General features: G+C 44.2%; 1 protein-coding gene across 3 annotated transcripts in view; it reads left to right on the top strand.

Moving 5' to 3' along the window:
* The window catches only part of LOC117415065 (pleiotrophin), an 86,337-nt gene extending 68,316 nt beyond the window's left edge, over window positions 1-18,021 (top strand). For all 3 annotated transcript variants that reach the window (XM_034025003.3, XM_059026782.1, XM_059026783.1), the window contains one exon: window positions 17,224-18,021. In XM_034025003.3, coding sequence (XP_033880894.3) covers window positions 17,224-17,279 — 56 coding nt within the window. In that variant the 3' untranslated portion in view covers window positions 17,280-18,021. The remainder of the gene's footprint in view (window positions 1-17,223) is intronic.
* The last annotated feature ends 2,273 nt before the right edge of the window (window positions 18,022-20,294 follow it).

Raw genomic sequence — 20,294 nt, 5'->3', positions numbered from 1 at the left:
TCACCTGCAACATTAAGGCACATTTTGACAGGATGTAAGGTGGCTCTTAGCCAAGGATGGTTTACTTGGTGCCATGACCAGGTGCTGTGATGTTTGGCCTTAGCATTGGAAGACAAGCGTAACATGACCAATAAGTTGCCACCTGTTCCATCAAAACATTACACACAAAAGACAACATTCCTCCGCCGAGGAGAGCAACCACCAAGAAAAGGTGTTAAAACCAATCCTCGCCCAGGAAAACTGGAAGCTGCTAGAGACTGGAAAATGCTGGCAGATGTTGGTCAAAGGCTTATTTTTCCACCTGAGATTGCCACCACTAACCTTCGACCAGATATTGTCTTGTGGTCTGGATCAGCACGCCTGGTAGAGTTAACAGTGCCATGGGAGGATGCTGTAGAGAGGAAGAAACTGCGGTATGCTCAACTAGCCACTGAAGCGGAACAGCGAGTATGGAGAACCCAGGTTTACCCAGTGGAAGTGGGTTGTCGAGGATTTGTGGCACACTCTACAACCTGGTTTCTCTGAGATGTCGGATTCAGTGGCCAAGAGTTGCGTCGCACAGTGAAGAACTTATCTGAAGCAGCAGAGAGGAGCAGCAACTGGCTGTGGTTGAGACGGAAAGATTCTGGCTGGGGATCTCAAGCACAATAGAAAGAAAGAAACACTGATGTACAGGTAAGTAAGCTGGGCTGAGTTGAGTGGGGGACGGAGGGTGGTGATGTTGGGACGCCAGAATCACCGTCGAGCCCTCTTGAGGTGTCGTGGGCTAGTCGACGAAACACTGAGGATGGAAGGTGCCCACTTGAAGACCCAAGAGATGTACGCTACTTAGCTCAATCCAGACGGTTGTCATGCTGATGCGCTGGGTAGGCCGCACTGTGGTTGATCCCCGGAGCCAGCATCGCAGCCGTTGTGTTTGCTGATGCGCCAGGGAGACAAAATAAGCTGATCCCTGGAGCAAGCATTACACTTCAGCCATTAACACCAGACAGAAGGATATCTACATCATCATATGGAAGGAAACGTAAATGGATGGAGACACATATGAATCATATTAGTTTACTGTAAAGCTACGTCTTAGTTGGTGCTTATCTTGGCGAGAGCTGAGTTCAAATCAACATGAAGTTTTAACATCTACTCTCATGTAATGGAAATCATGTGTGTGTTTTTCAGATAGGAAAATGTAAGCTCTAAGAATGATGGCAAACATATTAGGTAAGATTTACAAAAATGATATTTGTTTGCACAGTGTACTTTGAACAGGGATTGCAGCTTACAAAATAATTGCATAACGCCATCCTTGCATGCGCCTCCATTCATTATATAGGGGCAGTTTTGAAAGTATGGGCAGCAGTGTGGAGTAGTGGTTAGGGCTCTGGACTCTTGACCAGAGGGTCGTGGGTTCAATCCCAGGTGGGAGGACACTACTGCTGTACCCTTGAGCATGGTACTTTACCTAGATTGCTCCAGTAAAAACCCAACCGTATAAATGGGTAATTGTATGTAAAAATAATGTGATATCTTGTAACAATTGTAAGCCACCCCGGATGAGGGCATCTGCTAAGAAATAAACAATAATAAATACATTTTATAGCAAATGTGTATTTTGATTTTGAAGCAAGATGTCTAGTACTACACTGGGTTTAAGAATGTTCCCAGTTTGTTGGTCTTGTCTGTTGCTCCTTTACTTCCTTGTTCATTTCACCCCACAATGTCTGGGGTCAAAGCAGCTTACTGGCTGCAAAGCATGTCAGTCATTAGCGGCAGCAACTGGTTGGTTACTGTGTTGGGGCAATTTCACTTTACGGGGAAAATGTCCTTTAACAAGTTGTAAGCCGACAGGTATCACTTAAAACAGAAAGGAACCTGTTAAAAAAAACATGTTAATTGTATGACGATATTTCCTGCCTTGTCTATGCAGTTTTACCAATCAATGATAATGAGAAAGCGACTTCTGATAATCTGAAAACTTCTCTGCACTTTTTACATAGGCTAATGCTTATGCTTATATTAAGGAAGATTAAATAGTATTCCTAAGGAACTGGAACTGGATCAGAAAAGGAATACGATGTCATCTTATTACAGCTTGATCCATGGCTCAGCCTATACGGTTGACTCCAAAAAATAAACTCCAGCTAAGATCAGCAAAGAAATTAGCCTTCTTTAAATGCGTAGTTATCTAATGCAGATTGTCAGAAGACGCTTTCTCATGGTCATTGATTGTACAGAAAAACTGCATAGATTGAAAACAATGGAATAGGCAGGAAATGTCATCATGCAATGAACACGTTTATAACAGGCGCCTTTCTGCTTTAAGTGATTCCTGCCAGCATGTTAAACTATTCAGAGAAACGTAAAGGGTTTGCCTACCTGGATTACTATTTACCATACTGAATAACTACTTCAGAAGGTAATTCCTCTGCAATCAGGGCAGCTTCTAAACAAAACTCAGAAAAGCTGATTATCTGTGAAAAGCTTATGGGTGATGCAGTGGGCTTCGTTTATTGCACACAGTCAAAAGATATTTAACACATTTCAACACCTTTAGGCGTTCCACCACATAATCTAAACTGTATGAGTTTTGTTTAATAGTTGAAAGTGGCTGATAAAATTATTTTCTAGTATCTATTAATCCAAGCAGAAACTGAAATAGGAAAGAAATAAGAAATACACATAACAGATACCATGGCATATTAAATGGGAAGAAATTCAATATGTTGAAAAAATATATATTCTATTAAATAACCATTTAATAACATTTTGAGATATGTAATGTTTTCAAACAGGAAGGGCCTGGTTTGCAGATTCCTGAACTGTCAGCATTCATATTTGCAACCAATCACAGAGAATTGAGGGTGGGTTTATCCACTGACTGATGCTAAAGCGAACTGGTGGCTATCCTCGTCTGAATCATCACTGAAGAGGTTAGGTAGTCTAACATTAACACCTCATGCAGATACAGAACAAATACCATGGCATATTAAATGGGAAGAAATTCAATATTTTGAAAAAAACTGATTCTATTAAGAGAGAGAGAGAGAGAGAGAGAGAGAGAGAGAGAGAGAGAGAGAGAGAGGGGATGCAGTTTCTTAGGCAGAAAAGGTACTAGATTTGCTGCAGTAATCAGCAATAGAATATATTTTTTGTGAATTGAGAATCTCTGAATTGTATATTGTTGAATTGCTACTGTGTAATGTAATAACTGTACTTGTGTAGAAATGAGATTACAAAGAAAATAAGATAATGTATTCCCAAAGAATATTTTTTGAAAGTAAAAGATTCCACTCTGAATATCACCGTGAGTCTCTGCATTCACTTTCAATATGATATTAGATCAAACATTGCCAAAGTGCAAATAAAAACCCCCTAGAGCTTCCCCATAGCTTGGACGTTGGAAGCTATTCACAATGTTTCCATATTATCTTAGTTTAAAAACTTCTGGTCACCTTAATTAATAGCTGCTGAAAATAAAAGTCCTAGGGGCTTTGAAGAAGCCATTCAGCGTGTGCCTGTGTGAAAATGAAATTCTGCTGTTCTTAATGTTTTTTCTTTTTGATAGATTCTTTCAAATGGTGCCCATTCTAAACAGCTCTTCAGCTGTAGGGTCCTTTACATATTTAACTGACGTGATAACTATGTTAGATTTCTTAATGCAGTAGCTTGTGAAAAATTGTTAATGTTAATTCTTGTTAAAACGAAAATCGGATCAGGTGAATTTCCTGATAGTACAGATTTTTTTTTTACAAGGTCCTGGCTAAATTTAGCAGTCGCTTATTGTAATACAAATTTAATTAACACAACTTTCCTGTTAGTGCAAATTATTTTGGAGCCCTCCCAGGGAAGAAAAATGTGAATAAAACGAAATGCTCGAACAGCGGAGTGTAAAGGATATTGGGAAATGTATTAACTTACATCCAGATTAGTACCTCTGTAGTGTATTTTAGAGCTGTTTGGGGACTACATATCCTATGATGCATTTCAGGTTGCCATAGTGCTCATGCAAAAACCTGCCCTATCTTTGCTACAGATTTCAACATTCCCACAAACACTTAACCATTCTAAAAAAAGACAGGATACAATAATGCAGTCTTTTTCAACTGAATTTATTTTGAGCAGCACCACAAAGAATTGGACAAAATGACTGAGGGGGTGGAAAGAGATAAAAGCAAATCATTTAGGTAAGAAGATGTAATTACTTGTCTACTAGCAGTGAGATAAGCACAAAGTGATTGGCGACTTGGTGGATAGAGGGGTGGAGTCCTGCAGGGATGATTACCGGATTTCTAAAAGCTACGGGTGAAAGGTCATCTGTCTGCTCAGCTGAGAAGCCATAAGATGCCATTTGCAATTCTAAGCAGTAAGCTTGGACAAGAGAGATTTTACCCAGACAGTTGCAGGGCTAAAATGTTTGACGTGAGGATTATCTAGAAAAAAACAAACAACAGGGCGAGGGCTATGGAAGGAGAGTGGAGCAACTTGGCCGAGAGACACAAAACAGCGATACAAAGTGCTGCCTTCCACCCACCTAAAGTTCCTGGCTCAGCAACATGTGGCTAAAACTAAAAAAATATATTCTGGAACAAAAGCTTTACTTCTCCATCCCCTGTTAATATCTCAAACAGGGTTTCCAACTTTTGTTACAAAATCTGCCCACTTCTTCCTGAAAACCTGCCCAATCAGGAGCGTAACTTGTGACATCACAATCACCTGTGACTACACTATTTGCAATTGTAACTTTTTTGTGGATGTGCTTAATTACCAGAGATCCTAGGAATCCGTTTGCTGTGGAATAACGCGGAAAAACACAGAAAAACACAGATTTTCTATGGTGTCGGAGAAATTTTAGTTTTACACTTGTAAAAAACATGCAAGGCTTTTTTTTGTTTGTTTGATAACCAAATCAATACACTTACCATATATATAATCATCAACACAGGCACTTTTGCTTTAAATTTAGTACACATACTTGTTCAATAAAACTGCATCTGGTGAACGAGGCACACTGTCAGTGTCACATTCATGCTGAAACGTAGCTTCAATTTACTTCAGTTTCCAGTGCGTTTTTACTACTCAACAAGCTGTTTAAAGATGCCGAAAATGATAAAAATCACCCCTAAAGATCGGCAAATTTGGCAATAGCCATCCGGGTGACAAAGACTAACTCGAGATAAACTAATATGAACACTATTTTGTGGTTTTTATTATTACTACACAGACGTATTTGTAAAAAACATTTTCCATTAAAATCCTGTCAAAAACCAAAGGGATATTAAAAATAAACAATAAATTAACAAATGGCCCATGCTTTATAATTCTTACTGTTTTATATCACAGTAGGTTCAGTGTTATAGATATTTAGGACCCAATCTGAGCCTTATATTAAAGATCTATATTCCACATAGGAATACATGTTGAACCAGGTTGGGTCAAATTAGCTGTAACACAGGAAGTGGATGAGATTAGTAAACCAAGTACTCCCATCAGGGGCCCAGGAGCTGAGGGGGCCAAGGAGGGCATGCCCCCTCGCTTTTTGACAAAAGAAACATGTGCACAATGGGGAAAAAAGTGCTTTGTACAGCACACAATGTTTAATTACGGTTATACTCTGTGTCCCACATAAAAACAAGGAGCGGTCATATCATATACGAATCTACCTTACTATCCCGATGTCTAATGCTACTGCTGAGCACAGCATGTCGTGCCTTCAGCGGCTATTAACATACCTATGATCATCTATGACTAATTCTGCATTTTTTTCATGGGATCACAGATTTCATGATTTCTGTGAAATGTAGCCCTTGCCGTGTAGTAAGTTCACCGTGAAAATTTCCAATTCTGAATACCCATTTTCAGATGGGTGATAACCATTCAAAAGATTACAGTGCTGATTTAAAAGCAACTCACATTCACTGTTCCAATTAATGGACCAGTTCAGATATTTTAGAATATAAACCATGTAGATAAGCATCAAAGAAATAAATGTGTTCACAATTCCCAAATATCTAAGCAAACTAGCCATTTCTGGCATTACAGTATGTAGAATCAACAAAGAATTGCCAAAAGCGACATTACACTAATATCAATGACAACAATAACAACAACTACAGTGTGCTACCATGCCCTCCCTAATTACTCTTCTTTTCTGTGCTGCATACCCCAAGGATTATTCTAATTCCAGGCAGCTTATCTGTATATCAGGCTCTGAGATGCCTGATTCATCTCTCATTCAGCTCATCTGTACGTCAAGCTCTGAGACGCCTGATTCATCTCTGATTCAGCTCATCTGTACGTCAGGCTCTGAGACGTCTGATTCATCTCTGATTCAGCTCATCTGTACGTCAGGCTCTGAGACGTCTGATTCATCTCTGATTCAGCTCAGTCGCCGGAGTGCAGGACAGCAATAAAACCCCAGCTGTCTGCCTGCCGCGCTTCTGAGCAGGAATGATAAAATCACCTGGCAAGGCCAGCAGAGCAACACACAAATAATATTTCCTTAATCTGTGTCTCTATCTCCCGGGATCAAACCCAGAGAGAAAATCTTTTTCAAGAAATGTATAAGGTCAAAAAGAAAAAATAAAGAAAAGCTGTACCTATTATAAAGTAAAAGCTCTCAATTTTCAGACTGCAGCAGTGCTTGGACAAACTGTTTTTGCATTAATAGCTGCTGTGAAATGACTGCCGATAAGAGGGAACTGCTCTGTGACTTTGTCAAGAATGCATCCAAATTGACACCCCTCTGGAAATCTTACTAGGGGGGATAAAGGCCAAGAGGATTACAGCAGGAAGGGAGAAGTGCCTTGTTTCTTCTATCTATGTGTTTTGATTTTAAAGGATGGCAGTTCTCTAGCCTGTTTTCCACCCCTCTGTGTTTATCTAAGCGGGACCGTCGTGGATGCTGAGACATCTTTAAAGGTCATGTATAAAAGTGAGTGGCTTCTGTCAAAGGAGATCTCTACATCATCTCTGCCTCATTTTAATGAGCATCTAGGGGGCGTAACAAACAACACAGTTTCAACATCCAATTCAAATGAATGAATTTAGTACACAGTATCATACCTTGAATCTTAAATTGTCAGTAGTGAATAAAACCTCATGTTTTCAAGTAATATATATTTTTAACGCTATATGACACATAACCAGAGATGGAGTCTTGAGACCCGGTCTCGGTCTCGCCCTTATGGAAAAAAACATATTTTTTATATATCGTTGTGACAGAGATCAAATGGTTCTTGGTGTTAGATCTCCCTCTCAACCTGTGAGGGCATTGTATAAAAGGAACAGAGTACCCTTAACTAAATGGCATGACAATTTATTCCTTAGTGTAGATGGTTCATGTAGGAAGGGGGCGGAGCTACGGTACCCAAACTCAATGACTTGGACGGGAAACGGCGTGGCATCTGAGGATTGGAGGAGTGGATGCACTCGTTAACCTAGGTGTCATGAGCGAGGGTGTAAATAGGGGTCGTATTGTAAGTGATCTGTTCCTTGGTAAATGGTTAGATACAACCTACAAGGAGCCTGTGTGTATTGTGCTGAAAAACTGTGAGTTTTGTCCTGTCTGTGTAAGTGTCTGTTATAACTGTCTGTTTGTTATTTTAGACTACTAAATACGATCCAGAGCTGTCGCTATTCAGCCGGCATCAAACCCAGACACCAACACTTCCCTTTGTTCAAGGAGAACTGTATTTGCAATATGAGCACTAATATCTCTCACTGTTATTATTATTATTAATTTCTTAGCAGACACTCTTATCCAGGGCGACTTACAATTGTTACAAGATATCACATTATTTTTACATACAATTACCCATTTATACAGTAAAATGAACAAGGAAGTAAAGGAGCAACAGACAAGACCAACAGACTGGGAACATTCTTAAATCCAGTGTAGTACTAGACGTCTTGCTTCAAAATCAAAATACACATTTGCTATAAAATGTATTTATTATTATTTATTTCTTAGCAGACATCCTTATCCAGGGCGACTTACAATTGTTACAAGATGTCATATTATTTTTACATACAATTACCCATTTATACAGTTCGTTTTTTACTGGAGCAATCTAGGTAAAGAACCTTGCTCAAGGGTACAGCAGCAGTGTCCCTCACCTGGGACTGAACCCACGACCTTCCGGCCCCTTCTTTATATATTTAAAATATATGGGATATATATTTTCATTAGTCTGTAATCCACATAAAATAAATATATGGATTACTGTCACAAAGACGGCCGGAGTGGGTGGTGTCAGACCAGAGCCAGGAAATAAATAAACAGAGAGATGTGGTTTGGTATAAGCTGGGCGCGTGATCGTGCTCAGCATTTAATAAACAGAACAGAAAATAAAAGGTTTTAACACAAAACAAAACACAGGACACGGCACTTGACGCCAAAATAAACAGACAGACAAAACGACTGACACTAAACAAACGGTGCACGGACAGACAAACAAACACGGTGAGAACAAACACTTATCTTGCACGTTTTTACTTTGCTTTTAGTTACTCCTCTCTCTCTCACCCGTTCTCCTCTTCCGAACACCCAACCCTGAGTGAAAGAAACGTGCATCTATATATACTGTTGTGCTGGGATTCAATTACTAATTAATTATTCACTTGAATCCCAGCACGTGAATTAATTCTGGCTCTACCTCCGCTACGCTCCCCTGCCTCCCGAGCCCGCTCCTTCTCCACCCTTGCTCCGCAGTGGTGGAACGACCTTCCTACAGATGTCAGGACTGCCCAGTCCCTGACCACATTCCGGCGCCTCCTTAAGACTCACCTCTTCAAACAGCACCTGTAGAACTCCTCTGTTGTATCCTGGGACACTATCACCCTTCATTTAAATATGCTTTATTTTGCTCTTATCCGCCCCCTATTTTACTGCATTTAATCCTGTACCTCAGAATATTGTAATCTGCCAAGTGTTTAATCTGTAGTATTTTGTACTTAATCATATCCTGATGTAACTATCACTATTTAATCATATCCTGATGTAACTTTCACTATTATCTGCTGTATTATTGAATTGTGGTTTGTCACACTTGAGAATTATTGTATTTCTTGTTCTTATTGTATGACTTATATTGTAACACTTGAATGTATTTGTATTTGCTTGCGATTGTAAGTCGCCCTGGATAAGGGCGTCTGCTAAGAAATAAATAATAATAATAATAATAATAATAATTCTGTGCAACCCCGTGCTCACATATTACATTTAACCAGCACGTGAAGTGATTTGTGCTCTACTCGTGCCTAAATACAAATCTACACTTTTTAAATACACGTGAAACACAGACCCGTTTATATCCCGTGTACCAATGACTATACACCAACATTAACACACGCACGCAACATACAACATATAACACACAAATGCACACAGGGGCGGGGCACATTGCCACATATACCCCCCCTTGTGCAAAGCACACATGGCCTCAACGGCCACCTCCCCCCTTAAAAACCCAGCAGTCCAGGACAAAGTCTCGGGCTGGAAAGGGAGGCTTCAGTGGGCCCATGGCTGGCAATGCTGTCAGCACCCCTGCCGGTAGTGGCACGGCTGACAGCCTGCTGGTCCATGCTTGCAGCGAACTTGCTGCGGGGGATGCTGGTCTCCTGACCTCACCCCCTTCCTTCGTAGCCGGTAGCTCCCCTTGGTGGGGCTCCGACCACAGTACTGGCGGCAGCGAAGAAGCTGCAGTGGGAGCAGGTCTCCGGACCTCCCCCACGATCTCCGGCAGCGAAACTGCTGCTGGGGTTGGTGGTCTCCAGACCTCCTCCCCCTTCTTTGTGGCCGACAGCTCCCCTTTCTGGATCTCCGGCCACCGTACTCCCCATGGTGGAAGTACGGGAAGCAGAGACAGCTCCTGCTGTTCTGCTTCTGGCGGTGGTGGAGGCAGAGGCAGCTCCTGCTCCTCTGCTCCTGGAAGTGGCAGAGGCAGCTCCTGCTCCTCTGCTCCTTCCGGTGGTGGTGGCGGAGGCAGAGGCAGCTCCTGCTCCTCTGCTCCTGGAGGTGGTGGTGGCGGAGGCAGAGGCAGCTCCTGCTCCTCTGCTCCTGGAGGTGGTGGAGGCAGAGGCAGCTCCTGCTCCTCTGCTCCTGGAGGTGGTGGAGGCAGAGGCAGCTCCTGCTCCTCTGCTCCTTCCGGTATAGGTGGCAGAGGCAGAGGCAGCTCCGGCTGCTCTGCTCCTGCCGGTGTAGGTGGCGGAGGCAGAGGCAGCTCCGGCTGCTCTGCTCCTGCCGGTGGAGGTGGCGGAGGCAGAGGCAGCTCCGGCTGCTCTGCTCCTGCCGGTGTAGGTGGCGGAGGCAGAGGCAGCTCCGGCTGCTCTGCCGGTGTAGGTGGCGGAGGCAGAGGCAGCTCCGGCTGCTCTGCTCCTGCCGGTGAAGGTGGGAGCAGCGTGTAGTCTCCTGCCGATGGAGGTGGGAGCAGCGTGTAGTCTCCCCCTTTTCCAGGGGACTGGTGCTGCTCTGCCTCTCTTGCAGGGGACTGGTGCGGCTCCGCCTTTGACGGGGAAACCAGCAGGCATTCTCCCTCTGCTGGTGGAGGTGGAACCAGCAGGCTTTCTCCCTCTGCTGGCAGCTTGGGTCCTGGGGCTGTGGAAGCCCCGACTTCCCTCTCTTCGGGCTGTGGACGCACCGACTCCTCCCTTTTGGGCTGTGGACGCACCGACTCCTCCCTTTTGGGCTGTGGACGCACCGACTCCTCCCTTTTGGGCTGTGGACGCACCGACTCCCCCCTCTTGGGCTGTGGACGTTCGGGCTCCCCCGGTAGCTCCCCTTGGTGGGGCTCCGACCACAGTACTGGCGGCAGCGAAGAAGCTGCAGTGGGAGCAGGTCTCCGGACCTCCCCCACGATCTCCGGCAGCGAAACTGCTGCTGGGGTTGGTGGTCTCCAGACCTCCTCCCCCTTCTTTGTGGCCGACAGCTCCCCTTTCTGGATCTCCGGCCACCGTACTCCCCGTGGTGGAAGTACGGGAAGCAGAGACAGCTCCTGCTGTTCTGCTTCTGGCGGTGGTGGAGGCAGAGGCAGCTCCTGCTCCTCTGCTCCTGGAAGTGGCAGAGGCAGCTCCTGCTCCTCTGCTCCTTCCGGTGGTGGTGGCGGAGGCAGAGGCAGCTCCTGCTCCTCTGCTCCTTCCGGTGGTGGTGGCGGAGGCAGAGGCAGCTCCTGCTCCTCTGCTCCTGGAGGTGGTGGAGGCAGAGGCAGCTCCTGCTCCTCTGCTCCTGGAGGTGGTGGAGGCAGAGGCAGCTCCTGCTCCTCTGCTCCTTCCGGTATAGGTGGCAGAGGCAGAGGCAGCTCCGGCTGCTCTGCTCCTGCCGGTGTAGGTGGCGGAGGCAGAGGCAGCTCCGGCTGCTCTGCTCCTGCCGGTGGAGGTGGCGGAGGCAGAGGCAGCTCCGGCTGCTCTGCTCCTGCCGGTGTAGGTGGCGGAGGCAGAGGCAGCTCCGGCTGCTCTGCCGGTGTAGGTGGCGGAGGCAGAGGCAGCTCCGGCTGCTCTGCTCCTGCCGGTGAAGGTGGGAGCAGCGTGTAGTCTCCTGCCGATGGAGGTGGGAGCAGCGTGTAGTCTCCCCCTTTTCCAGGGGACTGGTGCTGCTCTGCCTCTCTTGCAGGGGACTGGTGCGGCTCCGCCTTTGACGGGGAAACCAGCAGGCATTCTCCCTCTGCTGGTGGAGGTGGAACCAGCAGGCATTCTCCCTCTGCTGGCAGCTTGGGTCCTGGGGCTGTGGAAGCCCCGACTTCCCTCTCTTCGGGCTGTGGACGCACCGACTCCTCCCTTTTGGGCTGTGGACGCACCGACTCCTCCCTTTTGGGCTGTGGACGCACCGACTCCTCCCTTTTGGGCTGTGGACGCACCGACTCCCCCCTCTTGGGCTGTGGACGTTCGGGCTCCCCCCACTCAGGCGTAGGACGTTCGGGCTCCTCCCACTCAGGCGTAGGACGTTCGGGCTCCTCCCACTCAGGCGTAGGACGTTCGGGCTCCTCCCGCTTGGGCTGTGGACACTCAGGCTCCTCCCGCTCGGGCTGTGGACGCTCTGGCTCCTCCCGCTCGGGCTGTGGACGCAAAACCAGCAGGCATTCTTCCTCTGCTGGTGGAGACGGGGACAGCAGGCATTCTTCCTCTGCTGGTGGACCTGCTACCTGGGCTGCTGTTCCACGTATAATTGCCTCCAGGTAGCTGAGGACCAACCCCACACCTTCCTCCCAGGTGCTTAGGGTCTGTTCCCTCGCATATGCCTCCCATCGCTCTCTGTCCATAAACCGCAGGAACTGGACGACTACTGGGATAGACTGGGCCTCCAGACCAGCATTTTCCAGCATCCAGTCCCGCACTTTGATTGCGTCTTCTGCCATTTTTTTCCCCCTCTTTTTTTCTCTTTTTTTTCAATCCAAAAATGCTGTTCCTGCTCTGGCCTGAGTCCTGGAGGCGCTGTAGATCCCACGCAGGACACCACGTGTCATAAAGACGGCCGGAGTGGGTGGTGTCAGACCAGAGCCAGGAAATAAATAAACAGAGAGATGTGGTTTGGTATAAGCTGGGCGCGTGATCGCGCTCAGCATTTAATAAACAGAACAGAAAATAAAAGGTTTTAACACAAAACAAAACACAGGACACGGCACTTGACGCCAAAATAAACAGACAGACAAAACGACTGACACTAAACAAACGGTGCACGGACAGACAAACAAACACGGTGAGAACAAACACTTATCTTGAACGTTTTTACTTTGCTTTTAGTTACTCCTCTCTCTCTCACCCGTTCTCCTCTTCCGAACACCCAACCCTGAGTGAAAGAAACGTGCATCTATATATACTGTTGTGCTGGGATTCAATTACTAATTAATTATTCACTTGAATCCCAGCACGTGAATTAATTCTGTGCAACCCCATGCTCACATATTACATTTAACCAGCACGTGAAGTGATTTGTGCTCTCCTCGTGCCTAAATACAAATCTACACTTTTTAAATACACGTGAAACACAGACCCATTTATATCCCGTGTACCAATGACTATACACCAACATTAACACACGCACGCAACATACAACATATAACACACAAATGCACACAGGGGCGGGGCACATTGCCACAATTACAGATAAAATATATTTTAAATATATCCCATATATTTTAAATATATAAAAATGGGCCAATTTCTATATATGAAAAATATAAGGATCATACTTTTCTACCATATATAAAAAAATATATGTTTGTTCTATAAGGGCAAGGCCAATCTCAAGGCCACATTTTAAGGTCTTGGTCTGGGTCTCGGCACGTCGGGTCTTGGTCTGGGTCTCAGTCTCACCACGTCGGGTCTTGGTTTGGGTCTGGGTCTCGGCATGTCGGGTCTTGGTCTGGGTCTGGGTCTTGGCATGTCGGGTCTTGGTCTGGGTCTCGGTCTCACCACATCGGGTCTGGGTCTCGGTCTCGGCACGTCAGGTCTTGGTCTGGGTCTCGGTCTCGGCACGTCAGGTCTTGGTCTGGGTCTCGGTCTCGGCACATTGGGTCTTGGTTTGGGTCTGGGTCTCGGCACGTCGGGTCTGGGTCTGGGTCTCGGCATGTCGGGTCTTGGTCTGGGTCTGGGTCTTGGCACGTCAGGTCTTGGTCTTGGTCTGGGTCTCGGTCTCAGCACGTCTAGTCTTGGTCTCGGTCTTGGCACGTCGGGTCTTGGTCTTGGTCTTGGTCTCGGCATGTTGGGTCTTGGTCTGGGTCTGGTTCTCGGCCCGTCGGGTCTTGGTCTGGGTCTCGGCACGTTGGGTCTTGGTCTTGGTCTTGGCATGTCGGGTCTTGGTCTTGATAGCAGGCAGCACACAGATTGGTCACATTCATAAACAACATTATTTTATTTCCTTGATTATCATATATCCTTTTTTATCCTTCAAAATCCACATTTATACATTGACAGCTATTAAATACAAAATAATATAGCCATTATACTCTAGAGCAGCATTCAGATTACTAAATTTAATGCATCAGACTTCGTGCTGCTACAGCGTCTCATGAAGCAAAGTTAACTCCTGCCACCAAATACATTTCCTGTAATATACCTTAACAAAATTGTGTTAGTAACACAAATGCCTACAAATTAAAATTAAAATATTGATTAAGATGCTCGCTGGTGCATTCACAGAATAATGTACTTTGTATATGATCTTGTTTCCATGTGATTTTTAACGTGTGTGTGTTTGTGTGTGTGTCTATAGATTTATATATATATATATATATATATATATATATATATATATATATATATATATATATATATATATTATTATTATTATTATTATTTATTTCTTAGCAGACGCCCTTATCCAGGGCGACTTACAATTGTTACAAGATATCACATTATACATTATTTCACATTATACAGATATCACATTATTTTTACATACAATTACCCATTTATACAGTTGGGTTTTTACTGGAGCAATCTAGGTAAAGTACCTTGCTCAAGGGTACAACAGCAGTGTCCCCCACTGGGGATTGAACCCACAACCCTCCGGTCAAGAGCCCAGAGCCCTAACCGCTACTCCACACTGCTGCAAAAGTTTTAGGCAGGTGTGAAAAAATGCTGTAATGTAAGAATGCTTTCAAAAATAGACATGTTAATAGTTTATATTTATCAATTAACAAAATGCAAAGTGTGTGAACAGAAGAAAAATCGACATCAAATAAATATTTGGTGTGACCACCCTTTGCCTCAAGGGTGGTCACACCAAATATCAATTCTTCTAGGTACACTTGCACACAGTTTTTGAAGGAACTCGGCAGGTAGGTTGGCCCAAACATCTTGGAGAACTAACCACAGTTCTTCTGTGGATTTAGGCAGCCTCAATTGCTTCTCTCTCTTCATGTAATCCCAGACAGACTCGATGATGTTGAGATCAGGGCTCTGTGGGGGCCATACCATCACTTCCAGGACTCCTTGTTCTTCTTTACGCTGAAGATAGTTCTTAATGACTTTCGTTGTATGTTTGGGGTCGTTGTCATGCTGCAGAATAAATTTGGGGCCAATCAGATGCCTCCCTGATGGTATTGCATGATGGATAAGTATCTGCCTGTACTTCTCAGCATTGAGGAGACCATTAATTCTGACCAAATCCCCAACTCCATTTGCAGAAATGCAGCCTCAAACTTACAAGGAACCTCCACCATGCTTCACTGTTGCCTGCAGACACTCATTCGTGTACCGCTCTCCAGCCCTTCGGCGAACAAACTGCCTTCTGCTCAGCCAAATATTTCAAATTTTGACTCACCAGTCCAGAGCACCTGCTGCCATTTTTCTGCACCCCAGTTCCTGTGTTTCCGTGCATAGTTGAGTCGCTTGGCCTTGTTGCCACGTCGGATGTATGGCTTTTTGGCCGCAAGTCTTCCATGAAGGCCACTTCTGACCAGACTTCTCTGGACAGTAGATGGGAGTACCAGGATCCCACTGTTTTCTGCCAATTCTGAGCTGATGGCACTGCTGGACATCTTCCGATTGCGAAGGGAAGTAAGCATGATGTGTCTTTCATCTGCTGCAGTAAGTTTCCTTGGCCTACCACTGCGTCTATGGTCCTCAACGTTGCCCGTTTCTTTGTGCTTCTTCAAAAGAGCTTGGACAGCACACCTGGAAACCCCTGTCTGCCTTGAAATTTCTGCCTGGGAGAGACCTTGCTGATGCAGTATAACTACCTTGTGTCTTGTTGCTGTGCTCACAAAAACAAAATAAACAAAACAAACACCTAGCTCTTTCTTAAGCATTAACTAAAACACAGAACAGGAACCTAAACTATCTTGCAGGACAGCTAAGCTGTTTAACAGTTAAACAAAACAAACCACACAGGTTTAACGCTGATCCAAAAAAGGTTTACACTACCTTTTCCTTTTCATACGCTTGTGCACACTGTCAAGCAGGCTCTCCACACAGCAGCCCTGAACAGACTAGCTGCTTTCTTTAAATACGCTGCACCTGGCTCTAATTTACAATGATAGCCAGGTGCAGGGGATCATTACTAATCAAACAATTTATAAATGAAATTAAACAATTAAACAAATGAAGGCTTTTCAGCCTGTGACCTTCTGGGAGATGTAGTCCTTTTCTCCCCAGGACTACACTTTCTCACACATCCTCCCTCTTGTGTGAAACACACCCGGCCATTCCAAGGCCACTTCCCTCCACCCTTAAAAGACCACCCACTCTCAAGTCCCATCTTTTTGATCTTCGCCCTCTTCCATGGGCGGGCTTAAGGGTGGGTCAGTCCCTCCGGCGCTTCCTGGGAGGGACCGAGAACCCGGCGAGGAGAGACCAGGACGACTTGCCCTGGGCGACTGTAGCGCAGGCCGGTGACCGGGAGCAAGAACTGGCAGGCAGAGGTGTGTGGCTGTGGACCGGTGCAGCGACATCTGCAGCCTCAGGGGGAACATAGTGGGAGGAAGGGGGAGCGCATGCGACATCTGACTCCCATGACGTGACGTCTGCAGCATCAGGGGGAGCGGAGAAAGGGACCAGGCAATCAACTGTGCCTGGCAGTGCTGCGACCTGGGAGCAAGGTCCAGTGCAGGGAGGTCTGGGCATTCCGGCCAGGTGTCCACGATTTTCGGGACGGGGAATCTCCCTCGGCAGCGCCGGACTGGTTTGCAGGGTTGGTGGTTGAGGCACCTCCTCCCCCTTGACTGCAGCCAGTGGCTCCGGGGACGACAACGGCTCCTCCTCCTCCTCCTCCTGAGACAGTGGGGCTTCTCCCTCTGGGGCTGCATACAGTGGTGTCTCTCTAGCCTGCTCCCACTTTTGGAGCAGCAGTTCCAGTTCGGTCGACTCCGTATCTGGTAGCCCTCTCTCCTGTCTCCATCTCCTGTTCTGCTCCTTCTGAGCAGGGGTGTTCCTGTTGATCTGCTCGATCAACGCTTTTAAATCTGTGTCCATTTTCTCTGGGTCGTAGGGGTACCCACTCTTGCTGCCACCATATGTAACCGAACTTGCACCAATCGGGTTCTTTGCCCCTTTAAAAATAGACCCAGGACAAAGAAATTGAGTTTATTTAAAGCACTTTAAAGCGCTTTCTAAATTGAGGAGAAAAACCAGACTAGAAATAATTGGACAATACATTATAAAAGTGTTTTCTTCAAGATATTACATTGGTATTATTATTGTATTTTTTAACTAACAGGTTTTCAGAGCAGTCTTCCATAGTTCTGTTTGACAATTATATATAACAAAGCTTACTTTCATTTCTTCTCATCTATACAGATTCTAAGAAGCCAAAACAAGAGGGAAAGAAGAAGGAGCGGACCCCTGTGGAATAACAATGTAACCTCGATGATGGGGGGGAGCCTCTGGATGTCTATTGTAAACCTTTCTCAGTGACCCCCAGTTTGTAACTAGTTCCCCACCTGTGATACTGTATGTCCACTGTTCAGAGAGACTCTTAAAAAAACTATATATATATTTGTTTTTTCTTAAATAGAAAGTTAAAGGAAATTAGGGAAACAAAACCAAGTAATAACAAAAAGATTTGCCTACTTGTGTGAAATGTGTGCTTGTAAAAATTAATAATTCTAAATAATAATATTTTTCTATCTTTCACCATGGGCAGTATCTTAATAGCTGGTGGAAGTTTTTTTTATCCTTTTTTATCTGTTAGTTGTGGTGTTTCGTAGCTGTTTCTTTTCTGAATTCTCACACTCAACTTCACCCCCTATTTTGCTAAATGTCTTCTTGAACCAACACACCCAGCTCATCTATAGTATGACCAGCTGTAACCCACTGTGGTTTTATTCTAAAATGCTGAATTCTCGATCTTGGAATATCTGTACAATGTTAGAATGAGCTGTCATTTTTGTTGCAGGCCACATTGCCCCAGAAATGTTTAATAAAATGCATTCTCTTTACCCAGTCGTTAGAGAGCATGGTAATAGATGATATGAAAGTAAATGCCAAAAAAGTCACTTTTTTTTATAAATCTATTTACTGTTCTGAAAATACTCCATTTCAGAATTGTTACTAAATATGTTTAGTTTTTTTACAATAAATTACATACTTACTGTTGTTTCTCCTGTTGTTTTTTCTTTTTGTGAATTAACGTGGTTGCACAGCCTGGCCATGATCTGGCATTCATTTACATTGATACTGTGTGTACTTTCTATTAACACATTTCAAAATGAAGTTAGATTTTAGAGCTTGGAGCAATCTAAGAACCAGCTGAGATAAACCCTGTACAATGTGAACAGGAGACGGGGCTAAAGTACTAGAGAGCAGATGAACAGTTCTGTAGATTTAAATGTTAAACCTTCTTTAAGATGGACAGGCATTACAAAAACACTTTGATGGGTTGCTGATCAAAAACATTAAAGTACTTGTTTGCTGCTTTTTTACTTTAATTTAAAGTCCTAATTGATGTACTAAGGTGAGTGGCACATCTTTGTACCATAAACATATACTGTATACAATTAGGGTATGATTTCCTGCAACTCTGTACAGAATTATGTATGGAAAGTCAAACAATAATCCTTAAGGATTAAGGAAATTCCAGTTCATTTTATTCTATGTACAAAAATCTCATCTGGCAAAATTCTAAAGACAATAAACACATTTTGTAAGATTGAATAGTAATTCCTGAGTACAATCTTTGCCTATGATTTATAATAAGTTAATATGTGTGTAAGGTCCATTCAGTGGCCCCCTGCCCAAACTGCTGGAGATGACATCTCAATAACAGTATCCCTACGCACAGATCAAGTGTTACAGAACCCCCTGCAGTGTTTACAAGAAACACATTACCATTGCTGTATCCTGTCTTGTCCATATCACAGCAATACTTAGTTCAACATATTCATGATTATTTCTTGTATTCATACAACATTGGCAAGTAAACAAGGGAATTACTTTTTTCAACTTTTATTGGGGAGCGTTCGCCAGGAAAAAGAGATTTGTATTCTGCAGCATATCCAGATCATGCTCCCTCCTGCAACAATGCCAGTGCTCTCATTGAAATGAGTGACTTATCGTGGGAACAGAAAACCAGCTGTGATGCAGGAGAGGGAGCATCTGGATACACTGCGATCCTTAGAAGACGCTCCTGAGTAAATGTTGAGAAATGTGCTGCCCACGATGTGTGATTGAAAAAGAGCCAGCACTACATTTAAAATAGAACGTCCGATATGGAAACACAGGACACAGCAAAGGGAACATAAGGGTAATTGAAGTGGTGTGCTCCACAAACCACTAGTGTTGTGATTTAGGGCTCGGGCTCACCCCTAATGGATTTTATATTTTGAAGTTCTGTAGCAGTACTAAGCACTGACACACCAAAACACACACATGCAGCACCTATTTCCATTTACCTACACAAAGTCAGATGCACCTAAGTATGTGATTGAAGCAACCCATGCTGTGTTTGCCATATCAGCATAAACAAGTGATACAGGCTAGAGGATGAAGCAACGATACGTATGTGGAAAATGTAATGCAACACTAGTTTAATTTAAAATATGTATATTTCTAGTGTGGTGTATACACTACTCATTTTCCAAGTCATTAATTTGTCCAGTAAAAATGTTCCAGCTGACAGGACCTGATCAGTTTATGAGTAGAAGCCCTGTAGATGCTTGTGGAACTGGTAGTTTGTGTGCCTGGATCAAATGAGTGAGATACACCTGAAGTCATGGATCTTTTGGGAGGATTTCTCATCATATACTGTGTATACTGCATGTATCTGTCCACATTGAAGATATATTTCCTGCTGGGGACTTCCGTTACAGTTTGAAACATACCATTGTGAAATTAACACAATGGATCTGTCATAAATAGTGCAGTGTTTCTTTTACAATAGCACACTATGCTATCATTCAACCAATGCATCATACCACTGAATCTGCCCTACAGACCCATTCAATTATATTGTCACATCTGCATTGCCATTAAAGATCATTTGTTTAGGTTCTTCTATATATGTATGCTGGAGGTTCAGTATCATTAGCAAATCTTCCAGTAGACTCAAAGCCAGGACCAGTCTAGGAACAATTCACAGTGGTCTGGTAATGTACCAGATATTTAAGATATTAATACTGAGGCGGGGAAGTCGTTCAGAAATTTTGTCTACTGGCTTCTCCAAATCTTTAAACCACATCAGATTTGTATTGATTTTGCAAGAATCTGGGTACAGATTTATTTTGTATATTATGTAATTATCATTATGTGATCATGCATTTTGAAGTGGTCTGTGTAAACAATCAAAAATAGACTGTGGATGGCACAGATTTTAGGAATAAAATACTAAACTCCATACTGTAAAACAAGCTACTAAGTGATTTGACCTCTGT

This window comes from Acipenser ruthenus, chromosome 7 (assembly GCF_902713425.1).
Source record: "Acipenser ruthenus chromosome 7, fAciRut3.2 maternal haplotype, whole genome shotgun sequence".
In the NCBI taxonomy this organism is placed as follows: domain Eukaryota; kingdom Metazoa; phylum Chordata; class Actinopteri; order Acipenseriformes; family Acipenseridae; genus Acipenser; species Acipenser ruthenus.
Note: the sequence above shows the minus strand (reverse complement) of the source record. Positions and strands in the feature narration are given on the sequence as shown.